The following is a 19,326-nucleotide window of genomic DNA, read 5'->3' as shown; positions in this document are numbered from 1 at the left end:
TTCCATCCTTCCATCCTTCCATCCCTCCATCCTTCCATCCTTCCATCCTTCCATCCCTCCATCCTTCCATCCCTCCATCCATCCTTCCATCCCTCCATCCTTCCATCCCTCCATCCTTCCATCCTTCCATCCCTCCATCCTTCCACCCCTCCATCCTTCCATCCTTCCATCCTTCCATCCCTCCATCCTTCCATCCTTCCATCCTTCCATCCCTCCATCCTTCCATCCCTCCATCCTTCCATCCTTCCATCCTTCCATCCTTCCATCCCTCCATCCTTCCATCCCTCCATCCTTCCATCCCTCCATCCTTCCATCCCTCCATCCCTCCATCCTTCCATCCCTCCATCCTTCCATCCCTCCATCCTTCCATCCTTCCATCCTAATCTCTGTGTGTCTGTCTGGACTTCTTACCTTAACTATCCTTTCCCTCTCTCTATTCCTCTTTCTCTCTGTATTCCTATTTCCCTCTGTTCCTCTTTCCCTCTCTCTGTTCCTCTTTCCCTCTCTATTCCTCTTTCTCTCTCTGTTCCTCTTTCCCTCTCTCTATTCCTCTTTCCCTCTCTCTTTTCATCTTTCCCTCTCTCTATTCTTCTTTCCCTCTCACTATTCCTCTTTCCCTCTCTGTTCCTCTTTCCCTCTCTCTATTCATCTTTCCCTCTCTATTCCTCTTTCCATCTCTATTCCTCGTTCACTCTCTCTATTCCTCTTTCCCTCTCTCTATTACTCGTTCTATCTCTATTCCTCTATCCCTCTCTGTTCCTCTTTCCCTCACTATTCCTCTTTCCCTCTCTATTCCTCTTTACCTCTCTCTATTCCTCTTTCCCTCTCTCTATTCCTCTTTCTCCCTCTATTCCTTTTTTTCTCTCTCTATTCCTCTTTCCCTCTCTCTATTCCTTTTTTCTCTCTATATTCCTCTTTCCTTCTCTCTATTCCACTTTCCTTCTCTCTATTCCTCTTTCCCTCTCAATATTCCTATTTCTCTCTCACTATTCATCTTTCCCTCTCTCTATTCCTCTTTCTCTCTCTCTATTCCTCTTTTTCTCTCTATTCCTCTTTCCCTCTCACTATTCCTCTTTCCCTGTCTATATTCCCCTTTCCCTCTCTCTATTCCTCTTTCCCCCTCTCTATTCCTATTTATCTCTCTCTATTCCTCTTTCTCTCTCTATTCCTCTTTCCCTCTCTCTGTTCCTCTTTCTCTCTCTGTTCCTCTTTCCCTCTCTCTGTTCCTCTTTCCCTCTCTCTGTTCCTCTTTACCTCTCTCTGTTCCTATTTCCCTCTCTCTGTTCCTATGTTCCTATTTCCCTCTCTCTGTTCCTATTTCCCTCTCTCTGTTCCTCTTTCCCTCTCTGTTCCTCTTTCTCTCTCTGTTCCTGTTTCCCTCTCTCTGTTCCTCTTTCTCTCTCTGTTCCTCTATCTCTCTCTGTTCCTCTTTCCCTCTCTCTGTTCCTCTTTCCCTCTCTCTGTTCCTCTTTCTCTCTCTGGTCCTCTTCTCTCTCTGTTCCTCTTTCCCTTTCTCTGTTCCTATTTCCCTCTCTCTGTTCCTCTTTCCCTCTCTCTGTTCCTCTTTCTCTCTCTGTTCCTCTATCTCTCTCTGTTCCTCTTTCCCTCTCTCTGTTCCTATTTCCCTCTCTCTGTTCCTCTTTCCCTCTCTCTGTTCCTCTTTCTCTCTCTGGTCCTCTTCTCTCTCTGTTCCTCTTTCCCTTTCTCTGTTCCTATTTCCCTCTCTCTGTTCCTCTTTCCCGCTCTATGTTCCTCTTTCTCTCTCTGTTCCTCTTTCTCTCTCTGTTCCTCTTTCCCTCTCTGTTCCTCTTTCCCTCTCTCTGTTCCTATTTCCCTCTCTCTGTTCCTCTTTCCCTCTCTCTGTTCCTATTTCCCTCTCTCTGTTCCTCTTTCCCTCCATCTGTTCCTCTTTCTCTCTCTGTTCCTATTTCCCTCTGTCTCTGTTCCTATTTCCCTCTCTCTGTTCCTATTTCCCTCTCTCCTTCTCAGCTACAGTATCTTTCTTCCCTCTCCCTTTTACCCTCCCTACTGCTTCTATCAGCCCCTCCCTCCCTCCGTCCCGCTCTTCTTCTCTCCCTCCCTCTGTCCCACTCTTCTTTTCTCCCTCCCGTAACCGCTCTGTCCCCCCAGCCCACTCTTCTTCTCTCCCTCCCTTAACCGCTCTTTCCCCCCAGCCCACTCTTCTTCTCTCCCTCCCTTAACCGCTCTGTCCCCCCCAGCCCACTCTTCTTCTCTCCCTCCTGTAACCGCTCTGTCCCTAAGTCCCACTCTTCTTCTCTCCCTCCCGTAACCGCTCTGTCCCCCCAGCCCACTCTTCTTCTCTCCCTCCCTTAACCGCTCTGTCCCCCCAGCCCACTCTTCTTCTCTCCCTCCCTTAACCGCTCTGTCCCCCCAGCCCACTCTTCTTCTCTCCCTCCTGTAACCGCTCTGTCCCTAAGTCCCACTCTTCTTCTCTCCCTCCCTTAACCGCTCTGTCCCCCCAGCCCATGTTTTGCCCGGCTGAAACAAAGCGTCCGGGCAGACAGGATATCATAAATATGTCACTTCCTCCTGAGAAATTACACGTTTTAGAAACGGGCAATTTCCACGGCGATTAATTGAGGTCTCTCGCTGCGGCAGCGCAGCATAAAAGCTGGCGAACACGCCTGAATGCTTTCTCATAAACGTATGGCAAATGCTCCTCCAATTACCTAGCCTGTGCATACGTTTAAGAGCACAGCCGTACACCAACAAAAACTAGGCCATAGCTTGGCAGTCGGGACTTTTTGGGATGGTGGGGGTGTGTATTCTGTTAGATCAGATCACTTCTCATTTAGCAGTTCTCTATCTTTATCTATCAGTGCTCTCCTCTCTCGTCTCTCCTCCTCTCTCGTCTCTCCTCTCTCCTTTCTCCTCTCTCTCCTCTCCTCCATCTTCTCTCCTCTCCACTCTCCTCTGTCCTCTCTCATCTCTCCTATCTCCTCTATCCTTCTTTTTCCTTTCTCCCCTCTCCTCTCCTCTCTCCTTTGTCCTGAGGATAACAGCGAACGATATTGCCACTCCTATTTGCCATATCTTCAGTATAGGCCAACTAGAAAGTGTGTGCCCTCAGGACTGGAGGGAAGCTCAAGTCATTCTACTACCTAAGAATAGTAAAGACTCCTTTACTGGCTCAAACAGCCGACCAATCAGCCTGTTACCAACTCTTAGTAAACTTCTGGAAAAAATATTGTTTGACCAGATACAATGCTCTATTACAGCAAACAAACTGACAACTGAACATTAACATGCTTATAGGGAAGGACAGTAGATATGTAGATATGGGAGTTTATCAAAATTGGATTTGTTTTTTAATTATTTGTGGGTCTGTGTAATCTGAGGGAAATATTTGTCTCTAATATGGTCATACATTTGGCAGGAGGTTAGGAAGTGCATCTCCGTTTCCACCTCATTTTGTGGGCAGTGTGCACATAGCCTGTCTTCTCTTGAAAGCCAGGTCTGCCTACGGAGGCATTTCTCAATAGCAAGGCTATATTTACTGAGTCTGTACATAGTCAAAGCTTTCCTTCAGTTTGGGTCAGTCACAGTGGTCAGGTATTCTGCCGCTGTGTACTCTCTGTTTAGGGCCAAATAGCATTCTAGTGTGCTCTGTTTTTTTGTTAATTCTTTCCAATGTGCAAGTAATCATCTTTTTTGTTTTCTCATGATTCGGTTGGGTCTAATTGTGTGGCTGTCCTGGGATTATGTTTGTGTAATTGAGCAGAGTCCCTTTACCAGATGGCAGAATTGACTTTTCTCCAAGTTCATCTCTCTGAGGTTTTGGAAGTTTTGAGAACTACTTGGTTTTTAAAAAAATATATTTTTGCTATTCTTCTAGATTTTGATAATTAGCTAGATTTGTCCTAATTCTGCTTGGGGTTTTAAGTTTGTACAGTCTCAAATGTGTTTATTCTCTCTCCTACCCCTTCTCTCCTTTCTCGTGTCTCCCTCTCTCCTCCCTGTGCATATTTGAGAGGCTGGTGTGTGTATTGTTCCATGGTCTGCGCTGCTTCACGTTTTGGTTGTCATGACACCCATGGAAAGAAGACTTTGATGTCGGTCTTCTTCTCCATATTGAGGGAGCATTAAACCGACCAGACAGACTTGAACTTTGCACCGTTCAATCTCTCAGATTCTATATTTTATTTGAACCTTAATAAATAAATGTAGGTTATCTGGTTTATCTTGTAAACCATGTTGGAGGACCTGAGCCCATGCTTCAGGACTACCTGGCCTGATGACTCCTTGCTGTCCCCAGTCCACCTGATCGTGCTTCGGTTGTCATCTGAGACATTCTCATCAATTATAGGATGACATAAACTCTACAGTGGAAAGTCTACACATCAGAGTTATCGGATTCACATGGAATTGTTGTTCAATTTAAATGTTTGAACATGAAATTATTCATGATGGGACGAAATGTGATTTTAGCTTCTAAAATGTGACAATTGGGTTTTTATAAGGTTAGGGCTCTGCTCAATCAGTGGCCCGCCCCTGTGATGGGACATGGGCTATGGGTCATCTTAGGTTTCATTACGTACAGTCGAGAAGAACTACTGAATATAAGAGCAGCGTGAACTCACCATCAGTACGACCAGGAATATGACTTTCCCGAAGCGGATCCTGTGTTCTGCCTTTCAACCAGGACAACGGAATGGATCCCAGCCTGCGACCCAAAACAAAGACGTCGTAAAAGAAGGAAACGAAGCGGTCTTCTGGTCAGGCTCCGGAGACGGGCACATCGCACACCATTCCCTAGCATACTTCTCACCAATGTCCAGTCTCTTGACAGCAAGGTTGATGAAATCCGAGCAAGGGTAGCATTCCAGAGGGACATCAGGGACTGTAACGACCAGGATGCCTTGCTCCCAGGCAGACTAAATCACTTTTTTGCCTGCTTTGAGGACAATACAGTGCCACTGACACGGCCCGCAACCAAAACATGCGGACTCTCCTTCACTGCAGCCGAGGTGAGTAAAACATTTAAACGTGTTAACCCTCGCAAGGCTGCAGGCCCAGACAGTATCCCCAGCCGCGCCCTCAGAGCATGTGCAGACCAGCTGGCTGGTGTGTTTACGGACATATTCAATCAATCCTTATCCCAGTCTGTTGTTCCCACATGCTTCAGGAGGGCCACCATTGTTCCTGTTCCCAAGAAAGCTAAGGTAACTGAGCTTAACGACTACCGTAGCACTCACTTCCGTCATCATGAAGTGCTTTGAGAGACTAGTCAAGGATCATATCACCTCCACCCTACCTGACACCCTAGACCCACTCCAATTTGCTTACCGCCCAAATAGGTCCACAGACGATGCAATCTCAACCACACTGCACACTGCCCTAACCCATCTGGACAAGAGGAATACCTACAGTGCCTTGAGAAAGTATTCGGCCCCCTTGAACTTTGCGACCTTTTGCCACATTTCAGGCTTCAAACAACGATATAAAACTGTATTTTTTTGTGAAGAATCAACAACAAGTGGGACACAATCATGAAGTGGAACGACATTTATTGGATATTTCAAACTTTTTTAACAAATCAAAAACTGAAAAATTGGGCGTGCAAAATTATTCAGCCCCCTTAAGTTAATACTTTGTAGCGCCACCTTTTGCTGCGATTACAGCTGTAAGTCGCTTTGGGTATGTCTCTATCAGTTTTGCACATCAAGGACAAAAACCGCCCGAGCCACTGCCTGTTCACCCCGCTATCATCCAGAAGGCGAGGTCAGTACAGGTGCATCAAAGCTGGGACCGAGAGACTGAAAAACAGCTTCTATCTCAAGGCCATCAGACTGTTAAACAGCCACCACTAACATTGAGTGGCTGCTGCCAACACACTGACTCAACTCCAGCCACTTTAATAATGGGAATTGATGGGAATTGATGTAAAATATATCACTAGCCACTTTAAACAATGCTACTTAATATAATGTTTACATACCCTACATTATTAATCTCATATGTATACGTATATACTGTACTCTATCATCTACTGCATCTTTATGTAATACATGTATCACTAGCCACTTTAAACTATGCCACTTTGTTTACATACTCATCTCATATGTATATACTGTACTCGATACCATCTACTGCATCTTGCCTATGCCGCTCTGTACCATCACTCATTCATATATCTTTATGTACATATTCTTTATCCCTTTACACTTGTGTGTATAAGGTAGTAGTTTTGGAATTGTTAGCTAGATTACTCTTTGGTTATTACTGCATTGTCGGAACTAGAAGCACAAGCATTTCGCTACACTCGCATTAACATCTGCTAACCATGTGTATGTGACAAATAAAATTTGATTTGATTTGAAAACTTCTGAAACACGCCCTCCTCTCCCTTCCTATATAACGCCGTGACGACAATATAACCTCCTGTTCCAAGTACAGGAGGTCTGCAGCCTCTGAAATATAAGTTAAATAATCTGTCTGTAAACAATTGTTGGAAAAATGACTTGTGTCATGCATAAAGTAGATGTCCTAACCGACTTGCCAAAACTATAGTTTGTTTACAAGAAATTTGTGGTGTGGTTGAAAAACATGTTTAAAACCTTTTGCGACTAGCAATCCAAGATCCGGGATCGTAATCATAGCCTCAAACGAATTAGCATAACGCAGCAGACATAAATACTTCTAGAAACTTCCTATTCATGAAAATCGCAAATGAAATATTGAGACACAGCTTAGCCTTTTGTTAACAACACTGTCATCTCAGATTTTCAAAATATGCGTTACAGCCAACGCTAGACAAGCATTTGTGTAAGTTTATCATGGCATAATGCTATGCTAGGCTCTGCTGGCAGCAGGCAACATTTTCACGAAAATAAGAAAAGCAATCAAATTAAATAATTTACCTTTGAAGAACTTCGGATGTTTTCACTCAGGAGACTCCCAGTTAGATAGCAAATGTTCCTTTTTTCCAAAAAGATAATTTTTGTAGGCGAAATAGCTCCCGTTTGTTCATCATGCTTGGCTGAGAAATCGACCGGAAAATGCTACCACTACAACGCCAAACTTTTTTCCAAATTAGCTCCATAATATCGACAGAAACACGGCAAACGTTGTTTAGGATCAATCCTCAAGGTGTTTTTAACATATATATTCGATAATATGTCCATCGATGCAATTGGTTTCTCATAAGAAGCGATTGGAAAAATGGCTACCTCAGTATTTTACGCAAGATTTTCTGCGGGAGACACCATGTGACCACATGCTATATATGGTCCCTTACAGCCATTCTTCAACAGAAATGCGTAAAAAGACGTCACAATGTTGTAGACACCTTGGGGAATACGTAGAAAACGTAAGCTCATTCGTAGCTCATTCATAGCCATATAAGGAGTCATTGGCATGAGGCGGTTTCAAAAAATGCGGCACTTCCTGATTGGATTTTAATCTGGGTTTCGCCTGTAATATCAGTTCTGTTGCACTCACAGACAATATCTTTGCAGTTTTGGAAACGTCGGAGTGTTTTCTTTCCAAAACTGTCAATTATATGCATAGTTGAGCATCTTTTCGTGACAAAATACCTTGTTTAAAACGGGAACGTTTTTCATCCAAAAATTTAAATATCGCCCCCTAGTCGCAAGAAGTTTTAATGACTCCAACCGAAGTGTATGTAAACTTCCGACTTCAACTGTAAATACACCTTATATGAGAGTGGATTCTTGTCCCTCACTAGCATGAAAACTAAATACAGGCACGGACTGTGTGGTGTGGAATATGATTTAAGACTGATACAACCCAACATTAGGAGCGGCAGGCAGCCTAGTGGTTAGAGCGTTGGGCCAGTAACCGAAAAGTTGCTAGATTGCATCCCCGACCTGACAACGTAAACATCTGTTGTTCTGCCCCTGAACAAGGCACTGTTCCTAGGCCATCATTGTAAATCATAATTTGTTATTAAACTGACTTGTCTAGTAAAATAAAGGATATATTAAAAAAATACTTTGCCCAGTTATGTACTTCCTTTCAAACACACCATTCTCGTTTTCCTGTGGTCACAATTTGAAATGAACAAATAAGGTTTTATATGTAAGATGGTTAAATAAAGAGCAAAATTATTTGTCGTTATTATTATTGAGCCAGAGTGAGTTTGTGCTACTTATTATGCGATTTGTGAAGCACGTGTGTACTCCCACGTGTGTACTCCCAAACAAAGGGCTGGAATACTTATTGACATTTCAGCTTTTATTGTTGTATAACATTTTTTTTTTACCTTGATATTATGGGATATTGTGTGAAGATCATCGACACTAAATCTAATCAATTTAACCTGTTGCGACGACCAAACCCGGATCCGGGATTCTATTTATAGACCTAAGCTCATTACCATAACGCAACGTTAACTATTCATGAAAATCGCAAATGAAATGAAATAAATATGCTAGCTCTCAAGCTTAGCCTTTTGTTAACAACACTGTCATCTCAGATTTTCAAAATATGCTTTTCAACCATAGGAAAACAATCATTTGTGTAACAGTAGCTAGCTAGCGTAGCATTTAGCGTTAGCATTAGCGTTAGCATTAGCGTTAGCATTTAGCAGGCAACTATCACAAAAACAAGTAAAGCCTTCAAATAAAATAACTTACCTTTGAAGAACTTCTGATGTTTTCAATGAGGAGACTCTCAGTTAGATAGCAGATGCTCCGTTTTTCCAAAAAGATTCTTTGTGTATTAGAAATAGCTCCGTTTTGTACATCACATTTGGCTACCAAAAAAAAAAAAAAAAAAAAAAAAAAAAAACGAAAATTCAGCCCTCAAAACGCGAACTTTTTTCCAAATTAACTCCATAATATCGACTGAAACATGGCAAACGTGGTTTAGAATCAATCCTCAAGGTGTTTTTCCACATATCTCTTCAATGATATATCCTTCGTGGAAGCCTGGTTTCTCCTTGCTCTCAAATGGAAAAATAATTGCACCTGGCTTTACGCTCCAATTTCGACGCAGGGACACCAGGCGGACACTTGGAAAATGTAGTCTCTTATGGTCAATCTTCCAATGATATGCCTACAAATACGTCACAATGCTGCTAACACTTTGGGGGAACGACAGAAAGTGTAGGCTCATTCCTTGCGCAATCACAGCCATATAAGGAGACAATGGAAAACAGAGCTTCAGAAATTCTGATCATTTCCTGGTTGATGCATCATCTTGGTTTCGCCTGTAGAATGAGTTCTGGGGCACTTACAGACAATATCTTTGCAGATTCTGAAACTTCAGAGTGTTTTCTTTCAAAAACTGTCAAGAATATGCATAGTCGAGCATCTTTTCGTGACAAAATATCGCGCTTAAAACGGGAACGTTTTTTATCCAAAAATGAAATAGCGCCCCTAGAGATCAAAGAGGTTAATCAACAAAATGTGTTAAAAAATCAAAGGTTATGAATACTTTCTGATTTCGACAGATATGTGTCACGACACTTTGGACTGTATTTGTCATTGTTTACGGTGTGTGTGTGTGTGTGTGTGTGTGTGTGTGTGTGTGTGTGTGTGTGTGTGTGTGTGTGTGTGTGTTTTACCAGATTTACTAGTTTATAGGCTAACAGCATCTACTCTACTCCCTCTGGTGAGACAGACAGAGCCCAGGGCCACAATTACCAGGACTCCATTTTTGTTGTTTAAATTGTCTCCTTATAATAATCTTAAAGGATGGAAGAGAGAGAGAGTTCCCAAGGTGAAAATGATTAACACAAAATCTGAATTAATCCCATGTACTCAGTCCCCCGTTGATTTGACTAGCATCAGCCAATCAGGCACTTCCCCTGAATTATTATATCCTTAAGTCATTATTACCCTGAAGACTCTTTCAGAGGGTTTTAACACGGGTTCTATTGTGTTGTGGCTTAGAAAGACTGCAACTATAGCGGTCTGAATTCTCTATGTACCCATAAAAGGAAATTAAACTACAGGAAACGATTTGACTCCTAAAACCATTGACAAAGAATTGTTAAATAAATCGTATAATTGTTTATTTATAATATCATCGTGAAGGTTTCAGAACTACATATTTCAGATTATTCCACATTTATCTCTTTCATCAGACAGACTGAAACAGCAAGTCGCTGCTTTATGATCAGTAAACATCAATTGATCGTGTCATTTCAGATACGTGAAGGTAACCTATCCATTTGGCATGTATATAGCTAGCATGTAGATAGCTAGCTAAGCAAAAAATGCGTCATTGAGCTTGCTTCATAAGAAATGGGGCGGCAGGTAGTCTAGTGGTTAGAGCAGGTAGCCTAGTGGTTAGAGGCAGGTAGTCTAGTGGTTAAAGGCAGGTAGTCTAGTGGTTAGAGCAGGTAGCCTAGTGGTTAGAGCAGGTAGTCTAGTGGTTAGAGTCAGGTAGCCTAGTGGCTAGAGCAGGTAGTCTAGTGGTTAGAGGCAGGTAGTCTAGTGGTTAGAGGCAGGTAGTCTAGTGGTTAGAGGCAGGTAGTCTAATGGTTAGAGGCAGGTAGCCTAGTGGTTAGAGGCAGGTAGCCTAGTGGTTAGAGGCAGGTAGCCTAGTGGTTAGAGGCAGGTAGTCTAGTGGTTAGAGGCAGGTAGTCTAGTGGTTAAAGGCAGGTAGTCTAGTGGTTAGAGCAGGTAGACTAGTAGTTAGAGCAGGTAGTCTAGTAGTTAGAGTCAGGTAGCCTAGTGGCTAGAGCAGGTAGTCTAGTGGTTAGAGGCAGGTAGTCTAGTGGTTAGAGGCAGGTAGTCTAGTGGTTAGAGGCAGGTAGTCTAGTGGTTAGAGGCAGGTAGTCTAGTGGTTAGAGGCAGGTAGTCTAATGGTTAGAGGCAGGTAGCCTAGTGGTTAGAGGCAGGTAGCCTAGTGGTTAGAGGCAGGTAGCAGGTAGCCTAGTGGTTAGAGGCAGGTAGCCTAGTGGTTAGAGGCAGGTAGTCTAGTGGTTAGAGGCAGGTAGTCTAGTGGTTAGAGGCAGGTAGTCTAGTGGTTAGAGGCAGGTAGCCTAGTGGTTAGAGGCAGGTAGTCTAGTGGTTAGAGGCAGGTAGTCTAATGGTTAGAGGCAGGTAGCCTAGTGGTTAGAGGCAGGTAGCCTAGTGGTTAGAGGCAGGTAGCCTAGTGGTTAGAGCAGGTAGCCTAGTGGTTAGAGCAGGTAGCCTAGTGGTTAGAAACAGGTAGCCTAGTGGTTAGAGGCAGGTAGCCTAGTGGTTAGAGGCAGGTAGCCTAGTGGATAAAGGCAGGTAGTCTAGTGGTTAGAGCAGGTAGCCTAGTGGTTAGAGCAGGTAGCCTATTGGTTAGAGAAGGTAGTCTAGTGGTTAGAGCAGGTAGTCTAGTGGTTAGAGGCAGGTAGTCTAGTGGTTAGAGGCAGGTAGCCTAGTGGATAAAGGCAGGTAGTCTAGTGGTTAGAGCAGGTAGCCTAGTGGTTAGAGCAGGTAGCCTAGTGGTTAGAGCAGGTAGCCTAGTGGTTAGAGCAGGTAGTCTAGTGGTTAGAGCAGGTAGTCTAGTGGTTAGAGACAGGTAGTCTAGTGGTTAGAGACAGGTAGCCTAGTGGTTAGAGACAGGTAGCCTAGTGGTTAGAGACAGGTAGCCTAGTGGTTAGAGACAGGTAGCCTAGTGGTTAGAGCAGGTAGCCTAGTGGTTAGAGCAGGTAGCCTAGTGGTTAGAGCAGGTAGTCTAGAGGTTAGAGGCAGGTAGTCTAGTGGTTAGAGGCAGGTAGTCTAGTGGTTAGAGGCAGGTAGCCTACTGGTTAGAGGCAGGTAGCCTAGTGGTTAGAGCAGGTAGCCTAGTGGTTAGAGGCAGGTAGCCTAGTGGTTAGAGGCAGGTAGCCTAGTGGTTAGAGCTGTCTGTCTAGAAGCCTGTTTCTCTCTTCTTCTTCTTCTTCTTCTCTGTCTGTCTAGAAGCCTGTTTCTCTCTTCTTCTTCTTCTTCTCTGTCTGTCTAGAAGCCTGTTTCTCTCTTCTTCTTCTTCTTCTTCTCTGTCTGTCTAGAAGCCTGTTTCTCTCTCCTTCTTCTTCTTCTTCTTCTCTGTCTGTCTAGAAGCCTGTTTCTCTCTTCTTCTTCTTCTTCTTCTCTGTCTGTCTAGAAGCCTGTTTCTCTCTCCTTCTTCTTCTTCTTCTCTGTCTGTCTAGAAACATGTTTCTCTCTCCTTCTTCCAAATCAAAATCAAATTTTATTTGTCACATACACATGGTTAGCAGATGTTAATGCGAGTGTAGCGAAATGCTTGTGCTTCTAGTTCCGACAATGCAGTAATAACAAGTATCTAACTAACAATTCCAAAACTACTGTCTTGTACACAGTGTAAGGGGATAAAGAATATGTACATAAGGATATATGAATGAGTGATGGTACAGAGCAGCATAGGCAAGATACAGTAGATGGTATCGAGTACAGTATGTACAAATGAGATGAGTATGTAAACAAAGTGGCATAGTATAAAGTGGCTAGTGATACATGTATTACATAAGGATTCCGTCAATGATATAGAGTACAGTATATACGTATGCATATGAGATGAATAATGTAGGGTAAGTAACATTTATATAAGGTAGCATTGTTTAAAGTGGCTAGTGATATATTTACATCATTTCCCATCAATTCCCATTATTAAAGTGGCTGGAGTTGAGTCAGTGTCAGTGTGTTGGCAGCAGCCACTCAGTGTTAGTGGTGGCTGTTTAACAGTCTGATGGCCTTGAGATAGAAGCTGTTTTTCAGTCTCTCGGTCCCAGCTTTGATGCACCTGTACTGACCTCGCCTTCTGGATGATAGCGGGGTGAACAGGCAGTGGCTCGGGTGGTTGATGTCCTTGATGATCTTTATGGCCTTCCTGTGACATCGGGTGGTGTAGGTGTCCTGGAGGGCAGGTAGTTTGCCCCCGGTGATGCGTTGTGCAGACCTCACTACCCTCTGGAGAGCCTTACGGTTGAGGGCGGTGCAGTTGCCATACCAGGCGGTGATACAGCCCGCCAGGATGCTCTCGATTGTGCATCTGTAGAAGTTTGTGAGTGCTTTTGGTGACAAGCCGAATTTCTTCAGCCTCCTGAGGTTGAAGAGGCGCTGCTGCGCCTTCTTCACGATGCTTTCTGTGTGAGTGGACCAATTCAGTTTGTCTGTGATGTGTATGCCGAGGAACTTAAAACTTGCTACCCTCTCCACTACTGTTCCATCGATGTGGATAGGGGGGTGTTCCCTCTGCTGTTTCCTGAAGTCCACAATCATCTCCTTAGTTTTGTTGACGTTGAGTGTGAGGTTATTTTCCTGACACCACACTCCGAGGGCCCTCACCTCCTCCCTGTAGGCCGTCTCGTCGTTGTTGGTAATCAAGCCTACCACTGTTGTGTCGTCCGCAAACTTGATGATTGAGTTGGAGGCGTGCATGGCCACGCAGTCGTGGGTGAACAGGGAGTACAGGAGAGGGCTCAGAACGCACCCTTGTGGGGCCCCAGTGTTGAGGATCAGTGGGGAGGAGATGTTGTTGCCTACCCTCACCACCTGGGGGCGGCCCGTCAGGAAGTCCAGTACCCAGTTGCACAGGGCGGGGTCGAGACCCAGGGTCTCGAGCTTGATGACGAGCTTGGAGGGTACTATGGTGTTGAATGCCGAGCTGTAGTCGATGAACAGCATTCTCACATAGGTATTCCTCTTGTCCAGATGGGTTAGGGCAGTGTGCAGTGTGGTTGAGATTGCATCGTCTGTGGACCTATTTGGGCGGTAAGCAAATTGGAGTGGGTCTAGGGTGTCAGGTAGGGTGGAGGTGATATGGTCCTTGACTAGTCTCTCAAAGCACTTCATGATGACGGATGTGAGTGCTACGGGGCGGTAGTCGTTTAGCTCAGTTACCTTAGCTTTCTTGGGAACAGGAACAATGGTGGCCCTCTTGAAGCATGTGGGAACAGCAGACTGGTATAGGGATTGATTGAATATGTCTGTAAACACACCGGCCAGCTGGTCTGCGCATGCTCTGAGGGCGCGGCTGGGGATGCCGTCTGGGCCTGCAGCCTTGCGAGGGTTAACACGTTTAAATGTCTTACTCACCTCGGCTGCAGTGAAGGAGAGACCGCATGTTTTCGTTGCAGGCCGTGTCAGTGGCACTGTATTGTCCTCAAAGCGGGCAAAAAAGTTATTTAGTCTGCCTGGGAGCAAGACATCCTGGTCCGTGACTGGGCTGGATTTCTTCCTGTAGTCCGTGATTGACTGTAGACCCTGCCACATGCCTCTTGTGTCTGAGCCGTTGAATTGAGATTCTACTTTGTTTCTGTACTGGCGCTTAGCTTGTTTGATAGCCTTGCGGAGGGAATAGCTGCACTGTTTGTATTCGGTCATGTTACCAGACACCTTGCCCTGATTAAAAGCAGTGGTTCGCGCTTTCAGTTTCACACGAATGCTGCCATCAATCCACGGTTTCTGGTTAGGGAATGTTTTAATCGTTGCTATGGGAACGACATCTTCAACGCACGTTCTAATGAACTCGCACACCGAATCAGCGTATTCGTCAATGTTGTTATCTGACGCAATACGAAACATCTCCCAGTCCACGTGATGGAAGCAGTCTTGGAGTGTGGAGTCAGCTTGGTCGGACCAGCGTTGGACAGACCTCAGCGTGGGAGCCTCTTGTTTTAGTTTCTGTCTGTAGGCAGGGATCAACAAAATGGAGTCGTGGTCAGCTTTTCCGAAAGGGGGGCGGGGCAGGGCCTTATATGCGTCGCGGAAGTTAGAGTAACAATGATCCAAGGTCTTTCCTCCCCTGGTTGCGCAATCGATATGCTGATAAAATTTGGGGAGTCTTGTTTTCAGATTAGCCTTGTTAAAATCCCCAGCTACAATGAATGCAGCCTCCGGATAAATCGTTTCCAGTTTGCAGAGAGTTAAATAAAGTTTGTTCAGAGCCATCGATGTGTCTGCTAAGGGGGGGATATATACGGCTGTGATTATAATCGAAGAGAATTCTCTTGGTAGATAATGCGGTCTACATTTGATTGTGAGGAATTCTAAATCAGGTGAACAGAAGGATTTGAGTTCCTGTATGTTTCTTTCATCACACCATGTCACGTTGGCCATGAGGCATACGCCCCCGCCCCTCTTCTTACCAGAAAGATGTTTGTTTCTGTCAGCGCGATGCGTGGAGAAACCCGTTGGCTGCACCGCTTCGGATAGAGTCTCTCCAGTGAGCCATGTTTCAGTGAAGCAAAGGACGTTACAGTCTCTGATGTCCCTCTGGAATGCTACCCTTGCTCGGATTTCATCAACCTTGTTGTCAAGAGACTGGACATTGGCAAGAAGAATGCTAGGGAGTGGTGCGCGCTGTGCCCGTCTCCGGAGTCTGACCAGAAGACCGCCTCGTTTCCCTCTCTTTCGGAGTCGTTTTTTTGGGTCGCTGCATAGGATCCACTCCGTTGTCCTGTTTGTAAGCCAGAACACAGAGTCCGCGTCGCGAAAAACATATTCTTGGTCGTACTGATGGTGAGTTGACGCTGATCTTATATTCAGTAGTTCTTCTCGACTGTATGTAATGAAACCTAAGATGACCTGGGGTACTAATGTAAGAAATAACACGTAAAAAAAACAAAAAACTGCATAGTTTCCTAGGAACGCGAAGCGAGGCGGCCATCTCTGTCGGCGCCGGAACTTCTTCTTCTCTGTCTGTCTAGAAGCCTGTTTCTCTCTTCTCCTTCTTCTTCTCTGTCTGTCTATCAGTCAGTTTGTTTGTTTTTCTAACCCATCTCTTTTATCTCTCCCCCAGCGGATGACGGTTGTGGGGGAACGTTACGAGGCCAGAGCGGTGTGATCACCAGCCCCAACTACCCAGGGGAGTACAGCAACAATGCAGACTGTACCTGGACCGTCCTGGCTGAGCCTGGAGACACCATCGCCCTGGTCTTCTCTGACTTTACACTGGAGGACGACTATGACCTGCTGGAGGTCAGCGGCACAGACGGCTCCTCTCAGTGGTGAGTACCCTGCCGGGGTGCTTCCATGTGGGGGAGGGATTGGGATGGGGTGGCGTATGGTGGTTTATGGTCGGTAAACTGCTGGAGGTAGGGGTGCTGAGGAGAACTCTAAGCGGTGAGTACCCAAACCGAGGGGGATGTTTTCTGGGGAGGGGACGGAGAGAGGTGGTTTATGGTTGGGTGCTGAGGAGAACTCTAAGCGGTGAGTACCCAGCCGGGGTGCTTCGATGTGGGGGAGGGATTGGGATTAGGTGGCGTATGGTCGTGGTTGGTTGCTCAACTGCTGGAGGTCAGGTTGTCTCAGTGGTGAGTACCCAGCCCAGGGGGACGAGGAGATGGTGGGGCTTGGTGCTGGTTAAAATATTTACTATGATCTGCAGGAAATCAGTCCTGTCTCTGTCTTAATTTGATGAGTGATTACAATCTTGTTCCTTGGATTGTCAAAAGCTGTAAATGATCCCAGGATCGGATCTCTAAAGCAGCGTTGTTCATGTGTGTCTTCTACTTATGTTATTATCTTCTGAATGACGAGATGACGCTCTTGTCTCACGGCTCACGGGACGTCTCAGTGTCCTCCTACCTGTTGATTTGGCTGTTGGAGTTTGATGGATGATCTGATTGGGCTACTCAGTTGTGAGTGTGCGTGTGTGTGTGTGTGTGTGTGTGTGTGTGTGTGTGTGTGTGTGTGTGTGTGTGTGTGTGTGTGTGTGTGTGTGTGTGTGTGTGTGTGTGTGTGTGTGTGTGTTTGTGTGTGGGATTATCAGTCTGAAGAAAATAGATGCTTCCTGATGTCTATCACATTGACATATGAGTTATACAATCTGACCGGAAAGACACACACACACACACACACACACACACACACACACACACACACACACACACACACACACACACACACACACACACACACACACACACACACACACACACACACACACACACACACACACACACACACACACACACACTGCTATTTGACGTCAGCTTCTTCACTAAACTTCCAAAGTGATGACATCAAATCTGAGGAAGAAAGGTTAGGGTGTAGGCAGAAGTATAATTTGAAAAATGAGGCTGTACTCCTTGGATGCTAGTGATGAAAACAGACAGGAGTGTTTAATAACAGACGACAACACTAAGGCCAGACGACAAGATCATTAGGAGCACAAGATATTTCGCTGTTTGACTGCTGACAATGCGTGTGGACATTTAGGCCACCACAAGTTGGTAGATACGAGTCCAGCTCACTGAGCTACCTGAGGGTATACGATGCCTGCAATTTGCATGGTGTACAACGTGCATGATAACGCACAGAAACTGGCTCACTGTTATCCTAAAATGAATCGCCATGGTAATGCAATGCTGCAGCAGATGCTGTGGAAGGATGGTACAGGATATACAGTCATATCACTAGATACACCGAGGTGAAGCGTACGGAGCCGTCACGTGCCCCACCGCCGTGCCAGGATGCGTACTGCGTCTAGAACGTGAAGCGAAGATAAAAACTAACACCTGAAAAGTGGGCGCACATTCACCACGGCATTAAATGGTCAATAAGGTAGACGTGGATTTGACTAAGCCTCTTTTTTGGTGTCGTCTACGCTGATGCCCGAGGAGAGGCACTCAGGTTTCTTCTGAAATGACTCGGCTTCATTTTTTTTTTTTTTTTATGACAGTTTTTACGAGTGAGACTCATAAAAATAACACTTACTGGGGATTTTAACTTGTTATAGTCTGCCAATCAAAGCAAAGCAGGGCTATCACAGAGGCTTCATGTGCAGCAAGTGAAGTGGGGGATTCGTAGGTGATTCGTGGGTGATTTGTAACCAATTCCAAATGGAATTAAAATGACACAATGAAGTTGGCTAAATGAGAAGGCTACAGTGATCAACCAACTGAATGGAGTTGCTGTATGACAAGGACAGGAAGCTCAACAACATAGCCTCAATTAGCCATGCTAGCTAACTTAGCTGGTTAGTGTAACTAGCTTCTTTACATCCCATGTAATGCAGTCAAGACAGACACTGGATGAGTTCAGATGATAGATAAACTATCAAGCCAAAAAAAGATTGTCTAACTTGTGCGAGTCGGTTTGGTTACTCTCTGTCGGTATCTCTCTCTCTCTCTCTCTCTCTCTCTCTGTCTCTCTCTATCTCTCTCTCTCTCTCTGTCTCTCTCTCTGTCTCTCTCTCTCTCTCTCTCTCCCTCAAAAAAGTTTGTCTAACTTGTGCGAGTCGGTTTGGTTACTCTCTCTCTCTCTCTCTCTCTCTATGTCTGTTGGTCTTTAGCTTTCGCTATATTTCTTCTCTCTCTCTTCATTCAAAAAGGGAGCTCCCACAGAGCGAGAAGGAGATGGAGAGGAAGCGAGACATGGTGCGTGATTGAGGAGAAAGAAGTAGGATATCAACCTCTCCTCCTCTCCATCCCTCCCTCCCGTCATTCCAGCATGTATGTGCGTGGTCACTGCTGTAATTGAAACAGGCATTTAGCAGAGAGAGGTAGGACACAGACAGGGACCAATACCATATTGGGCTGACCTTCAGAACACTCTAAAGACCGTGTGTGTCTGTATCTATGCTTCAGTCATGGATAATGAACTTGTGCATATGCACCAGAATATTAAGCAATGGAGGACAGCGTTAGACAGTCTGGGAAAGAGAGAGAGAGAATGAGGTGGAAGTTTATACAGGAACAATACTGGAGAACCATTGATGGAGAAGAGAGAGGAGGAGAAGAGAGAGAGAGAATAAGAAAGGAAAGAAAGAAGAGGAGAGGGGTGAAGGATATGAATAATCATTATTGGGGAACAATGATGTTGGACCACTGATGAAGAAGAGGAAGAATGGAAGGAGGGAGAGGTAATGGAAGGAGAGAGAGAGAATGGAAGGAGAGAGAGAGAATGGAAGGAGCGAGAGAGAATGGAAGGAGAGAGAGAGAATGGAAGGAGAGAGAGAGAATGGAAGGAGCGAGAGAGAATGGAAGGAGAGAGAGAGAATGGAAGGAGAGAGAGAGAATGGAAGGAGAGAGAGATAATGGAAGGAGAGAGAGAGAATGGAAGGAGAGAGAGAGAATGGAAGGAGGGAGAAAGAATGAAAGGAGAGAGAGATAATGGAAGGAGAGAGAGAATGGTAAGGGACTAGCATCACTATTCAGGTAACTAAATGCTAGACCCCAGACCCCATTATGTGGTCTGTTAACTAGGCAGTGTAACAGACATCCTAGACCCCAGACCTCAGTATGTGGTCTGTTGACTAGGCAGTGTAACAGACATCCTAGACCCCAGACCTCAGTATGTGGTCTGTTGACTAGGCAGTGTAACAGACATCCTAGACCCCAGACCCCATTATGTGGTCTGTTGACTAGGCAGTGTAACAGACATCCTAGACCCCAGACCCCATTATGTGGTCTGT

The 19,326-nt window shown here is 45.1% G+C and overlaps 1 protein-coding gene across 1 annotated transcript in view; it reads left to right on the top strand.

Moving 5' to 3' along the window:
* The window catches only part of LOC139372403 (CUB and sushi domain-containing protein 2-like), a 773,740-nt gene that overhangs the window by 127,620 nt on the left and 626,794 nt on the right, over positions 1–19,326 (top strand). The window contains exon 6 of the mRNA XM_071112112.1: positions 15,709–15,916. Within this exon, the coding sequence (XP_070968213.1) occupies positions 15,709–15,916 (208 nt within the window). The remainder of the gene's footprint in view (positions 1–15,708; positions 15,917–19,326) is intronic.

The sequence above is a fragment of the Oncorhynchus clarkii genome, chromosome 18 (genome assembly GCF_045791955.1).
Source record: "Oncorhynchus clarkii lewisi isolate Uvic-CL-2024 chromosome 18, UVic_Ocla_1.0, whole genome shotgun sequence".
Lineage (NCBI taxonomy): Eukaryota > Metazoa > Chordata > Actinopteri > Salmoniformes > Salmonidae > Oncorhynchus > Oncorhynchus clarkii.
Note: the sequence above shows the minus strand (reverse complement) of the source record. Positions and strands in the feature narration are given on the sequence as shown.